Source organism: Varanus komodoensis, unplaced genomic scaffold, assembly GCF_004798865.1.
Source record: "Varanus komodoensis strain SLA01 unplaced genomic scaffold, ASM479886v1 scaffold53, whole genome shotgun sequence".
Taxonomy (NCBI): domain Eukaryota; kingdom Metazoa; phylum Chordata; class Lepidosauria; order Squamata; family Varanidae; genus Varanus; species Varanus komodoensis.
This window is the reverse complement of record NW_025336126.1, coordinates 3021788-3036322: the sequence shown is the minus strand read 5'-3', so window position 1 is coordinate 3036322 and position 14535 is coordinate 3021788. Positions and strand designations below refer to the sequence as shown.

Here is a 14535-nt window from a genome sequence, read left to right as displayed (position 1 = left end):
GTGTCAGGTCATCCTGTCTATGAAGAAGTAAATGGCCTTGCTTGGAGCCTTTTATGTATTATTTGGCTTGCCACACCAGTGAATGGTGGTTTGGTTATACATCACATAAATGTAGAATGTAAACCAAGCTAGTAAATTAAAATTATGTTCCCTTTGAATAAGCTGTCCTGCAGTAGATGGGTAGGAATCTAGTTGGTAGTCCAGCATATGTCGTGATGATGTGAAATTATGCACATACCAATCAAAGGCACATTCATTTAGTATCACTTTATGTTGCTTGCCTAAGGCCCAGCACTGAAAATAATTTCCAGGGCTGTGCCAGTGCTCAAATTGACCGGCATCTATCCCCATAAAATTGCCATGGCTGTAGCATCTTTCTTGCAATCAGGTTCTGTTTCTGGACTGAACCACTTCAGACTATGAGAGGGGACTTATAACAGAATGCTCTTTCACAACTCATCACTACCATTAAATCTGTTCTTGTACTGAGCATGCCGGGGCTGGGGGCGGGGGGGGGGGGGGCAGGTGCATTATGCTGAAGACCTCTCTGGCATCTAGCTTTCTATAAGCAAGTATTTCATTTTTTACTTGTTAGTATTGGGGGCATCTATAATTATGTAAGCTCCCACTTGAAGTCAGAATTGCTACAGTCCAGAAGCAGGTTACTCTTCACCTGGTGTCTGCAAGCCAGGGGCAGCGCTAGGTGCTGAAAAGATCTGGGACTTGGGCACTCAAGACAAATGCACCAATTTGCCTATGCTGATTGACATTTGCTCAAAAGTCTGTGTGATTGTGTCTTTAAATGACTTCTTTTCATGTGTGGACGGGAGAAGGTGGCATTTGATAGTTAAAAAAACTGCAGGCAGAAAGATTCAGAGGGAGGTACCAGGAGGTGAAGTACATGTGGGCTAGAGGGGAGCTAATCCAAGGGGAACAAGTGGCAAAGAGAGATCATCAGGACGCTTGCACCTTTATTTCAGCAAGTGCCCATGAACCACGGGGTGGTGGGGCAGATGGCCTCCAAGATACCTGGGGCTCCAGTATCTTGTGGGCTACACTCTAACAACTAGACATGATGACAGGGTGCAGACTGTGCACTATCTTCCTTTAACTGAAAATTCTGGATGCAACACAGGAAAATCCCAATTCAGTGATGCTGGGCCTGACTGTAAAGCTATTTGAATCTTGAGCCTCATTTTAAAGCCTTAGGGTATGCAAAGGAGGGATAAGTCTGAGAACCTACCAGAGGGCAAATGGCCTACAGTGCAGAGGGGCTGCATGGCATTGCGTGTTTATTAAGGAAGAACCAGAGCTAGAAACTTCAGTCTTCATTAATTTTAAGCACCAGCTCATCAAATAGATTTAAGCCATTCGTTCAAGTACAGAAGCACCCCCTAAATTTGTTAAAAAAATATTGTGGCGGGGGGGGGGGGGGGGAGGAATCGAAGTAGCAGAATACTCAGCAAAATTCCTGGAAGTTAAAAGCATTTAACAACTTCTTCTTCAGCAAATTGTTCCAGCTCTAGGATAGAATGAGAGTCATGAGGAGCTACATGCCCAGGATCTTCAAACAGCGTATAAGGTATTTGCAGGGCAGGCTACTGAGCCCTATGTCAGTGGGGCTCCTCCTCCATTGCAGCAATTGTTTTGAGCTTTATAGGCATGATCCATGATGCTGAGTTTTACCCAACAAAAATAGGTGGGTGAAACCTACAATGGACAACTCCTATAAAGTCCAAAATAAAAGCTGTGATGGATCAGGATCCCCACTGATGTGGAAGCCACTGGCCTCCCTTGGATACCTGAGCATCTGAAAAACCTCCTTCTCCCACCTAAATCTTCCTTTCAATGCAATATGCGCCAACGGCCATTTTGTGTTGCCCCCACCTGTGCTCATGTGGTGGTAGGTCTCCTTACAAGGGGCCTTTTCAATGGCAGCATCCAAACTATGGGCATTCCTCTGAAACTAGGTGAGGCTGGCACCAGTTTTATTATCTTTTTCATGTCAGGCAAAGTCTCTCCTGCTTTCCTATATTCTGAATGTTACTCTCTGTTTCCACTGCCTTTTTGGTTGTTGCAATTTTTAATGGTTTTATTTTTGGTATTGTAAGCTATCTTGAGGGTGCTAATGATAACTTGGGGTAGGACTCCAATTTATGTATACATAAATCCGTATTTAATCTAGGAGCTGATATGCCTACAGTGCTCTCAGGGCATCAGAAATTGAGTAAGGACTTTTTCCCTACACGTGTCTTTCATGCTTAATTCTTTTCTGTCTCTTCATTTTTCCCCTCTTTGCCCAGAAATCATATAGTCACACAGCCCGTTGACTCCTTGTCATGTTGAGTCAGAAAGATGGAGTGATCCTCGGAAACCAAAGTGTGCCTCAAACTGAAGAGCAGCAGCTGTAATTCAACATTTCCCAACTCAGTGGAACCCCCAAACGAAGGAAACAAAGCGTAGAGAAAGAACAAAGGAAACCAAGTGACCGTGACATAAAGAAATTGGGAATATTCCTTGGCATTTCTGAAACATTTCTCAAGCAGTGTAATTAAGAAGGAACACAACTTTTAGAAGGCATTGTATCTTTGACCTATTTTTTCCATAGGACCACTACAGGTTTCTTAGTTGTCATCTAGAAATTTCAAAAAAGTGATCTAGAGACTCTCCAGATTTTTTCCAAGTCCCTAGTAGCTCTCTAGATATAATTCAGTAGCACTCCATAAAAGCTTTTGTAGGCTTCCAGAACATCTTCGGTAATTATATAGATATTTCATAGTAGCCTTCTGGTATTCCACCAGTATGCACATAGATGCTATCCTCTAAAAGCCTTCCAGAGGTTTTTCTACTATCTCTTCAGGATTTTCGTATCAGTGATTTAGAAGCCATCCAATGATCTTCTCCTAGCTATTGCTGACATTTCAGTCTGCTACCTACCCAAACCTTCATCTTCCAAGAGCATCCTCCACATAATATGCCTGGCTAGCTCTTGAAAAAATTAGTCATAAACTATCCATATGCTTTCCTAAAATATCTAGCTAATCTCTAGAAATTCTTCAGAAGGTTCCTATAGCTTCTCTCGAAATTTATCTTGAAGTCCATTTAGAGATTTTCCTGCTCAATATTTGAAGAAAGGAATCTCAAAAGAATATAGTATTTCAGAAGCAATCCAGAAAAAACTCCATCAACATTCTTCATAAGATTCTCAAGAATTTTACAAGAACTATTCAGACAATCTTCCTTGCCTGTCCTATATCCAGGGTCCTTCTATTCATCAAGCTAGGTAGAAGACAACACTACCCTGCAGTTGCTTCCTAAAAGTTCTTGCATTCCAGATTCTGCCTTTTGGAAGAGAAAATCATCCACAAGTAACCAACTCCTTGATCATCACCACTGTTGCCACTGCTTATATTGATCACTGCTGGTCTTGTTTCTTGCCGCCAAGCTGGAGTCACTAAGGCGCTGGAATGAGGAGAGGATGGTCTGGTGTGAGAAAGGTGTTCAGATTCTACTCACCACCGTGGGGGCCTTTGCAGCCTTTGGCCTCATGATCATTGCCATCGGCACAGATTACTGGCTCTATGCCCGTGCCTTCATTTGCAATACCACCAACATCTCTACCGAGGAAACTCCACAGAAGGACAAGAAAGATCCAGGAGGACTCACCCATTCAGGTCTTTGGAGAATATGCTGCTTAGAAGGTGAGAAGCCCAATCCAAAGAAATCCATTCAATAGAAATAAAAATTTAGAATAGGCATCAGTCAGGGACGATCAGGAACACAGAACACTCTCTGCTGGGAAGTAAGTTTAAGAAAACTTGCTAGAAGATAAATTTAGGGAAATAGGAAGAGAATACTTCCTAGGAATTATCACCAAGTATTGCATCAATTTGGAAGTAACCCTGGCAAAGGTCTATGGAGGGACTGGCAATTATTGGAGGAGTCATCCAATAAGGGGAAATGCCTGATGCAGAGGACAAGAACCTTACATCAAAAAGTCTAAGAAAAAGACTTAAATGCTTAAAACACTGCATTTCTGTACAAACTAGCTGGGTTAAAAATTAAGATTATGTTAGCAAATGGAGCTTTTTAGTGCTGCTGAGGCATCCCCCCCCCCAAATTATCAGTGTTTCCATATGGTACTTAACAGTGCATTGTATTATCCAACAAGGCCAGTCCTCATAGTTAACATCTGCATATATTCCCTGCAACTTTAATTAGAAGCTTCCTTCCTGCTTCCTGCGCAGTGCAACATTAGCATTCCTGATGAATTCTCTTGAATTAGTCAGATCTTGCTTCCTACAGAATGGGAGAATTGAAACGCTGAATTGCTCTTTTGTCTTTCTTTAAACATTATGGAATAAAGTTACTTTGCAATAGAAAAAAGAGGAAAACCAGCAGAAGGAAACTACTAATGAAAGCTTCTTGCCCTCACTAGGAACAGAGGCTGACCAAGGGGGCAATAAATTGCATTTCATAAGCCACAGAAAACAAACAGTGGCAGAAGTCACAAGGAGGAAGCTTCTAATTAACGACACAGTAACTCTGAAACACTTCAGTAATGCTTTTCCTGTCCGAGTCGGCACAGGAATTGCATTTCAGTGCAAAATAAAATAATAAAATAAAATAAAATAAAATAAACAAGCGAGCCACAAGTCGGGTATAAAAAAAAGATAGGAAGATAACACAGAAAATACTGGAATGCAACTCCATTTGGATTCTTAGTAAAACTAGATTAAACAAAGGGTGGCAATTTCGGACCAAATTCAAATTCCATCATAGAAATATACCGATTACTGTTGACCAATGAGGGCTATTGGTGAGTGGAAGCCAGTTCAAACAGAAAAGTGTGTGTGTGTGCATGTGTATGTATATGTGCATGTATATATTAGATACAGTGTGACATAGTGGTTAGAGTGCTAGACTGGGAATCAGGATGTCTGGGTTCTAGCCCCACTTAGCCATGGAGCTCCCTGAGTGACTTTAGACCAATCATGGCTTCTCAGCCTAGCGTACCTCACAGGGTTGTTGTTTAGAGGATAAATAGAGAGGAGAACCTAATAAGATGCTTTGGGTTCCTTGTAGGGGAAGTAGAGTCAGGGTATATGACAAAAGCCAATTTGTAACGTTCTGTCCATACACTGTGTCACAGTTTAGTGTGGCCAAAAAGGATAAAACAGGATGGAGCAATGGAACTTAGTTTTTTCATTGCTGTGGTCATAAAAGCAAGGTGCAGGGTTAGTTCCCATCTCAATTGGAACGCGCTTCTTTACTATCTCCTGCATATTCACCCATAAAGGGAAATCTAAAGTACTATACTTAAGGATACTTGTTGACATGAGGATACAAAATCCACTGCATCGCCCACACACACGCGCGCGCACACACTTTTGGCAGTGGGTGATTGGCACCTCGATGCAAGGGAATCCGGCAGGTGGCTATTTCCTCCTAGGGCTGGGAGATCCCTTTCAAGCTGCAAGCCAACCTTCAACATATTCTGCCTTTTGTGACAGGCAGTACACTAAATGTATCTCCGTATATGATATGAATATGGAACAGTCTCTTGCTCCTGAATTCCTCACCCTACCCACATCACAGCAAACAGGCTGTCATGTTGCCCACACAGGACTCCGACAGAGATCCCACCTTCTCACCTGGAGTCAGTGCCTGAAGTCTAAATGCTCTGTTGCCTTGAGCAAGGCTGCAGACACCATACGTCTCACCTCTTCTGCCTGCCCATCCCTTTACTGTGGGGAAAATTCAGGGGCTCCCATACCAGCTTTGGAATTGATTCAGTTCCCTTAACCACCTGGCCTTGTTGCCAAGACTTTGCATTAGAGGTTTTCACCGGTTGTCCACACATATTTTAAGATCAAACCAGACATACATGTCAAGAGCATCCTTTAATCTAACATGCATGCACAGACATGGAGAAAGTAGCCACTGCAGAGAGGATACTGTTAATGATCAGAAGTGCAATAGACAGAAAGGGAAACCTAAACCGTTTTCTTTCCAAATGCCCTTCTGACAAATATTGCTCCACCTGGAGCTTCTGCTTACTTTGGGATGAAATCTCTCATGGAACACATGACACAGAGCCATAAGATGCATCCAGACCTGGCACTAACAATCAGAAGGCATTATGAAGCATATTCTGTCTTTTCCTCTATAATGGCTTTTTCATAGTAGGAAAAACAGCAGAAGCAGGACTGAGAAAACACAGCAGGTTTACAAGTGGAAGACCTCAAGAGCTCGTGTGCACACACCTGCAACACTTGATGAATGAGAAAGGGGAATATGACATAAAACTGGAAACACAACTGGCTTGTGGTGGCATTTCTATGAATGGATTTGCAACACCAGCTTTTCTTGTGGAAAAGTGCTATTGTACTGACCCATCTAGCATGGGCAGACAGTGATGCAGTCCAAGTTGGGGTGCATGGAGGCCCTCTGGTTCTGTATTACCTCATGGGACAAAAAACAAATCAACCCCCCCCCCCCCCAGCTTCCCATAGCAGTAGTACTGTCCACTTTTTGGTTTTCTTTCTGGATAGGATTCTGAGGTAAATATAACAGCATGGCAGGTGCTGTGTGGGATTGTAGTGAGAGAGAGGCCTGCTTCCAGACTATTTCTAATTGTCTCATCAGCACTAAAGAGCTTTGGAGTGAAAGGGGCCCATCCATACAATGGCCTCAGGGAAGAGGCATATGAAGAAAATGAAGGCATTTGCCTTCCCTCACTTTTACCTCACAGCAGATATTATTTGTGTCCTATGAACAGAGAGTTCCAGTCCTATGAACAGAGAGGTTATGTGGCTGCATAACCATCAATAACCTCTTTATCATCATCCTTGTATTTCTTCACCTTTCAGCAATGGCTGCTAAGTGTATGGTCAAGCTTTCCTGAAATGGCTACAATTAACTTTATTTAATTCTTGTTCGTTCATTGAGGGTGTGGGTATTACCCAATATAGACACCAATTTACTGTTGTAAGCTAAGTAGTTTAGAAGGAAATACCAAGGGTAATGATCTTTGCAATGAGCAGAAAGACACTTACCTAGGTCTGTGTATGTATAGACTGCAAAAAGTCTAGGGTTTTGAAAATATACGCAAGATGCACTGACTCGAGAAACCTACTGGACTCACGAGATTAAAATGAGGCTGACCACAAATCAAACAGTCAAATATTGGCATGTGATGTGCACAAAGGCTTCACCCCCTCCCACTTCCAGGCATTTGTCTTGTCAAATCTTTGGCCGTCGCCACGTCTTGTGGGAGTGAAGTGGAACACTTAAATGTTGCAGCGACATTTCTGGAGGAGGATTGAGCAAGCTCAGGCTTCCTTCTGCACATGCACTGTAGACGCCTTGCGCAACCAGCCAGCCATGGCTCAGTTTATTGGGGGAGTCTGTTAGAAAAAGGGCAGTGTCGGTGACTGCCCCTGCTTTCCAGAGCTGCTGTGGCAATATGCCCTGGTGGCTCGTTGGGCTAGCCTTTAGATGTGGGTCTTGGCATGGAAACTGGGCCCCGTTAGCTTGGCAGACTTGCCTGGGAATGGGCCTTGGTAGGGAACGCTGGGCCACAGAAAATCCAGCAAAGGGGCTGGCTATGGAGTTGCATGTCAATGCTGTGCTCCAGCCTAAAGCGGTGTTCATGGAACTGCTTTGAAGCCTGTCATTTCTGTCTTCCTTCCTCCCAGGGCTGAAGCGGGGCGTATGCGTGAAAATTAACCATTTTCCAGAGGACACAGACTACGATCACGACAGTGCAGAATACCTCCTACGTACGTATAAATTGGGGACTTATTCATTTGCTTTCCTTGGCCTCAGCAGTAACATGTCTCCACTGTGCTTGGTAACCAGGGGAAACAGAGTTTGAATATCACTGAAGCTCAGTGTCAGAGGTTGCTGCTGGGACTGAGAAACAGAATCGAGTCTCAAGGTTTTCGTGCGAGATGGACAGCAGCTCCTACATGCCAAAAGGGATGTATCAGCTTTCAGATCTGGTGGCCTGCTGCCCAGGGCAAGTGCTGGGGAGGTGTTGTCATGTTTCAGATGGGATGCTGTCGTTTCTCAGCATTGGGGATTCCTTGGAGTCTGTCATATAGCAGAGAGGGAGTTGCACTCACATTTGAGTGCTGGAGATCACCAAAAGTTATAAATAGGCAGCAGCGAAGCGGACATGGCTGTGTCAGGAATGCTAAGAATTCCCAGTTTGCTAGTACAGATTCTTGCCACCCTCCCCTCACCTCCAGATGAATACCAAATACACAGCCAGAATCATCATTATGCTAACTACTCTCTGGACTTGGGCTCCAGCCAAACAGGGTTCTGCAGTGACTTAATTGCCTTGAGTTTGCAAAACCTAAAATAGTACCCATACTGTTTCCTACAGTGAATATCCTTCCAATATTCCTGAGGCACCTCATCATCTGAAGGCTCTACCTTTTTATCAAACAAGGCACACTACGGGCCATTTTAGCAGAGGTAGATAAATTTAAAATGCACATTGCTTTGTTCAAAGAAGATGAGAAAAAGTATGCCTGTGTGCTGGCATATAAACAACTTATGCCCTAGGAAGGGCATTCTCGGAAAAGAATGCAGCACCTATGATGATTGTTCATGATAGCCAATTTCAGTCTCCATATTCAGAATCAAAAAAACTTAGATTAGTAAGAGGAGGAGAATGTTATAAGCCACTTTGAGTTCATTGGAAGAATAAGTGGGATATAAATCTAATAATAAATAACTATATATATAGAACAGGATGCTGGGAGAAAGAGAATGCTGATTTCTACCTCTTTATAGATCAGGTCTAGATCAAGTTTATTTTTACAGCAATTTTCCAAAGCTGCTTACATTTAAAGGATTTCATTATAACAAGACTAAAATGAATGTTTTAAAAGCAAATAAAGCACTATTCATTCATTGGTTCATTCATTTCATTTATATACCAAAGCTCCACAGCCAAACTACTTGTAATGATACAAAGCACCAGTAAGAACTAGCAGAATGCAGAAAAACAGTTGCCCACCATTTTTAAAGCTGTAATAAATAAATATATAAGTAAAAGCTGTCAAGCAAAGATAAGATTGGTAAGTAGTATGGGCAGGGTCTTCTCAATGGTAGCACCACGTTGCAGAACTGTCTGAAAAGCTCCCTCCAGTCCCACTTTTAACACTGGGAAGAGAGTGTCCTTGTTGGGACCTCGCAGGGAGAAAAATCCATAATGGTGGGATTCCCAGTGAAAAAGCCCTCCCTGTCCATGATACCCACTATTCAGATTTGCACTAATGATGGATCAGAGAGCATGGCCTGAGCATATCTGTATGGACAAAAGTGTTTCATGCATTAAGCACATATTAAGGCTCTAAATGCTCAGGGACAAGATTATTACCAACACTTGAAACAGAACATGGAACTGCTAGACCAGCACTGAAACAAAAAAAGCAAACTCTATTTTATTCTGGTAGTCATAAAGGTGGTATGATTTAAGTGACTTTAACATTTGAGACTGCGTATGTTCAAAAGAGTTTCATTTTAATCAGAGTTGGCAAATATTTGTTTACTAGAACATATGAGGAATATAGAAACAGTTGTAAAACATGGAAGAGTGGTGGCAGAGAGGCAGAAGACTTTGCAAAAACTTTGTTTTGTAAGCCTCCCTGAGGCTTTTTGCAAATGGGGCAGCATAAAAATGTCTGTCTGTCTAAATAGACAGACAGACAGACAGATAATAGTCACAACTTAAGCAGTAGATACAGCCATGTAAAAGGGATCATTAAGCTCAGGGTCTACAATTCAGACTCTGAAGTCACCTAGCTGCACTGCTGGAGTTGGCACTGATCTTTAAAAAACGAGGTCAGGCCAAAAGTCTGATGAAAGGCAAAATGACATCAGTGAAAACACAGGAGCCATTTGATTCCCTAATGACATTTTGGGCCTCACCCCGAAGTGAGTAAGCCACATGTGGCAATTGCACACTAAACTACAAGGCTGTGTACAAAGAACCCAGGGAAAGGAGCAGGTGGAGGGTTATCCCTTCTGTGGGTATGCTCTGTTCCGCATTCCAAACACACTCTCCATTGTTCCTGTAATGACAAGTATTCAGATTCTGACTCCAAAAGGATCCCAGCCTCATTTACTCAGGACTCTACATCTACTTGTAGCATTTTCCTCCCAGTGCCCTGTATATTTATTTGCTCAAAGATTTGTTTGCTGCGTTTTCACTTTAAAAGTTTTTTTTTGTTTTGCACTCCTCCACCCCACCCCCCAGAAAGCACCAAATTGAGTAGAGCCCTTCCTTCCTCCTCCCCTCTCCCCTCCACCCCACCTATCCACTTCCAGGCCCAGTCTTCCAGCCAGCAACAAAACCCAAACTTCAAACCTATCTCAACCGTATGGTGCATGATAATTCAGTTGCTGTCAGTCATAAATCCCTATGGAAGAAACATCCTCTACCCATCAAAAACCATTGAGCAAGCAACTTTGGGTAGCTCTGAGGTGAAAACTAGACCTGAGTATCCACTCATAATTGAGCAAGTTAAACAAAATATGTTCAGGCTCCAATTTAATATAAAAGAACTTTCAGTTGCAGAAAGTTGTCGCTGAAGATTCCTGTTTACAGCTGACATCTATTAGTGAAATATGCCATTTCAGAGAAAGACAATTGTCTAATAAGACAAGTTCTCCATATTGTTTACCCATTTGTGTCTCTACCTATACCTAGCCATTTCCAGTGTGACACTGTTTCACCAACCCCTTTAATGCCCTATCTGTACCCTGACAGATTACAACTAATAGAGCAAGTAAGTTTGGCTCAGGAAAGATATGATTGGTTCAATCACCAATAATATAAAACATACCAACAGCAGAATCTTGTGGTACAATTCTCACTGGAACGTACCTTTAGAGAGTACAGATGCAAGATGAGCATTTTAATACTTCTATGCATGTTTACACAAATGGCTGTATGTATACAGTAATATACTTCCACATGGAAAACTAGCCTATTAGGAGGGTCCAATCTTGAACCCTGTGTGGCATGTCAGTTTACTCTATGCACAAGCTGTGCTTTCAGGGCTTCTCTACATGGTTATTATTGCATTGCATTTCTATCCCACCTTCTTTCCTCCTGTGAGGAAGCCAAGGCAGTTTACATAGATCCATTTTATTCTCACAACAACTCTTTGAGGCCGAAAGTGAAGGACTACCCCAAAGTCACCCAGTAAGCTTCATGGCCAAGTGGTGACTAGCTCTCTCAGGTCCCCAGTCTAACCACCACAGCACAATGGCTGTCAGTACAGGTGGCTTTTGCTCCAGGTTGCTGCAATCTAAAATTTAATACCAGACTTCCTCTACAAACATAACAGTGAAAAAGGCTAGAAAACACAGGAGAGGCTTTGAGGGAGACAACAGTATGAAAAGGCCCCACCAGTTTCCATGACTGAGGGTTCACCATTCCACAATAAATGCCATTTCCTGCACAATAATTTCCCATTGCCTCCCTTCCTCACAGGTGTGGTACGAGCCTCAAGCATTTTCCCCATTCTAAGTGCTCTCTTGCTATTGCTGGGAGGATTCTGCGTGGCTGCCAGCCGTGTCTACAAGTCCAAGCGCAACATTATCCTTGGTGCTGGCATCCTCTTTGTGGCTGCAGGTGAGTAGTCCAACGGAGCCAAAAGAATACCTCTCTGGCTCTCCAGTGTCTTTAGGTATATGCCATTGTCAATTCACTGGCCGAGATGTTGCTATCCACCATTTCTTACTCTGCCTTCACCATTTCGTGCACCTGTCTTCAGGTGCACATACATTTACTTCCTCCTCCTTTTCCATTCCCTGTCCATTTGTTATATGGCCTCCTATGCTCTGATGGAGTTTCTCAGAGGGGCTAAAGTTCAGTATAGGAGCAGATGCTTGGCAATGTGAAAGAGGTAAATTCATGTGTACTATGAATCAAACTTCCATAGGTTCATACAGGCAGTGCTTTCCCTCCATTCTTCAGTTCTTCCTTTATATAAATTATCCAAGCATTTTTCATTTCTCTCCAAAATCAGCCATCCCCGCTTACACCCTACCCTACATACATTTATATATATATTATTTATTATTATATTTATATCTCACTTTTTTCTCTTGTAAGGAACTCAAGCCATAGTACCCCTCCTCTCCATTTAATCCTTACAACAACCCTGTAAGGTGGCTTAGGTAGAGTCAGTCACTAGCCCAAAGTCACCCATGGATGAGCAGGGACCTAGATCCTCCAAATCCTCGTCCAGCTCTCCAACCACTGTACCACCCTGGCTCTGTATGAATCTCCCCAGACTCCTCCTCTCCCTGCTCTTCTCATAATACGTTTCCAAACATGCATTCTCTATCACCAGCCATCCATCTTCTCCTTCAACTATCATGATAAGCCCTGCGCTGCAGGCAGCCATCAGGTTGGAGTAGGAACCAAGAATCAGAGCCAAGGCAAACAAACGTCAGAAGAAACCAAGGGGGAGAGACAAGAATCATTGCATTGGCCCATGCAAAATCCCAGTCTGAACAGAAAAGCTTTATAGCACTTTCTGTTGGACAGTGTTGCAACAGTGACTTCCATGATCACACCAAAAAAGTGCAAGCTAAGGTTTAATTTATTATTGGAGTTTTTAAAGTTGTTATTAGGCAGAACAGCAAAGGTCACTCAGGGTAGAGAACTAATTAACAGGCACAAATTTGAGGGGGGGCAATTGCCCCCCACCCCAGCAGACAATTTATAAACATATTTTTTAAATAAGAGCTGTAAAAAATTGTCTGCTGAGCAGGTGACCACCCCAGATCTGGGACTGCTTGGATGCATCAGAGAAACTTGGGTGGTAGTATCAGGAGTCACAGAACAAAAATCTTGCTTAGTAGACAGGTAACGCCAAGTACATTTCCTTTTTGGCTGGGTTTCTTGTGCATAAAAAGATTTGCATGTTCACTATGTTCAGGGATGCTGGTGCTAGTGCTGGCTTTATTCTGTTAGAACCTTATCTGATTTTTTTCTGCTGTTTTTGTACTTCTGGTTGCTTAGCTAGGGGAACAGTCTGCTTATGGCTCAGTAAAGATTGCAAATGCCTTCATGGTCTAGAGTTTCACTGTGTTTTATTCAGCCATTTCTGTTAATGCACAGCCAGTGGCCAGCCTGAGTGGATGGAGTGACTCCACCACCTGGATAACACTTGACTAGGGAGATGCTGTAACCTGCATGTTAACTCTAGCAGCTCACTATACGGGGAGGCCATGCATGGAGCCCAGGACTCCCAGTTCTAGCTCTAACTGGTACTGATCATAAACTGGTTGAAGAACAGAAGACAGAGGGTGGGAACAAATGGCATTTTCCCCAGTGGAAAGATGTCACCAGTGGGTTCCATGGGGTTCTGTATTAGAAATTCTTAAGAACATTGTGTTCAGTAGCCTCACCTGAATAAGGTTGTAACCGAATGGGAAAAAATATGGAAAGGGCAACTTCACAACTTCTATTCATCCCCAAGTCCTCATTCTCTCTCAGAGTCATCATCTTCAAAAATATCTTCCTCTCCTCTTTCCACTTTATCTGTCCATCCCACAACCTTCTTTGTTTCACTGTCCTTTATTTCCATACCCCAGGCCTTAGTAACATCATTGGTGTTATCGTCTACATCTCAGCCAATACTGGAGATCCTGGCACAAAACGTGATGATGAGAAGAAGAGCCACTACTCCTATGGATGGTCCTTTTACTTTGGCGGCCTTTCCTTCATTCTGGCTGAGATGATTGGGGTCCTAGCTGTCAATATATACATTGAGAAGAACCGTGAAGCCCATTGCAAGAGCCGCACAGAGCTACTGAAGAACACTTCTTCCTCCTCGTCAGCCATCTTACGCCTGCCCAGCTACCGTTTCCGATACCGTCGCCGGTCACGCTCCAGCTCCCGCTCTACTGAACCATCACAGTCTCGAGAAACTTCACCTGTTGGCCTGAAAGGCTTCCCTTCCACTGACATCTCCATGTACACACTTTCAAGGGACCCCTCAAAAGCTAACGTCAGTTCACTCTATGGCGGTGCCAGCGAAACAGCATCAACAGGCGCAGCAGCCCCGGGTGCAACTGGCACTGGTGGTGGGTTCTTGCAGTTGCATAACACTTTCCCCAAGGACCCTGGTGTCACTGTCACAGTGACCGGGCCTGGGGTAGCCGGGGCAACGGGCACCCTGGGTAAAGATGCCTCCTCCAACACCAACACGCTCAACAGGAAGACAACACCAGTCTAGGATGGAGTAAAAGAGGAGAGGGCATAGGAAGGAGGAAAGGTGAAGAGAAGACACAGCTCAAAGTATGTCTGGAGCATCAGAATGTTTTGAAGTGAAAAAACAATCCACATATATCTTTTCTTTCTTTTTCCATTCCTTTCTTCCCTCATTCTTTATCTCCAGCCTTCCTTGCTTCCCTCCCTCCTCTTCCTTCTCTCCTTCCTCCCTCCCTTCCTTTTTTGCCATCCATCCATCCACCCATCCATCCATGGACATATGT

At 43.3% G+C, this 14535-nt stretch overlaps 1 protein-coding gene across 1 annotated transcript; it reads left to right on the top strand.

Moving 5' to 3' along the window:
• The first annotated feature begins 3451 nt into the window (after nucleotides 1-3451).
• CACNG8 (calcium voltage-gated channel auxiliary subunit gamma 8) lies at nucleotides 3452-14276 on the top strand. The gene is made up of 4 exons (XM_044447976.1): nucleotides 3452-3701; nucleotides 7701-7784; nucleotides 11519-11659; nucleotides 13633-14276. Exons 1-4 carry the CDS (start codon nucleotides 3479-3481, stop codon nucleotides 14274-14276), a joined length of 1092 nt encoding a protein of 363 aa, XP_044303911.1. The 5' UTR covers nucleotides 3452-3478.
• Nucleotides 14277-14535: the final 259 nt, after the last annotated feature.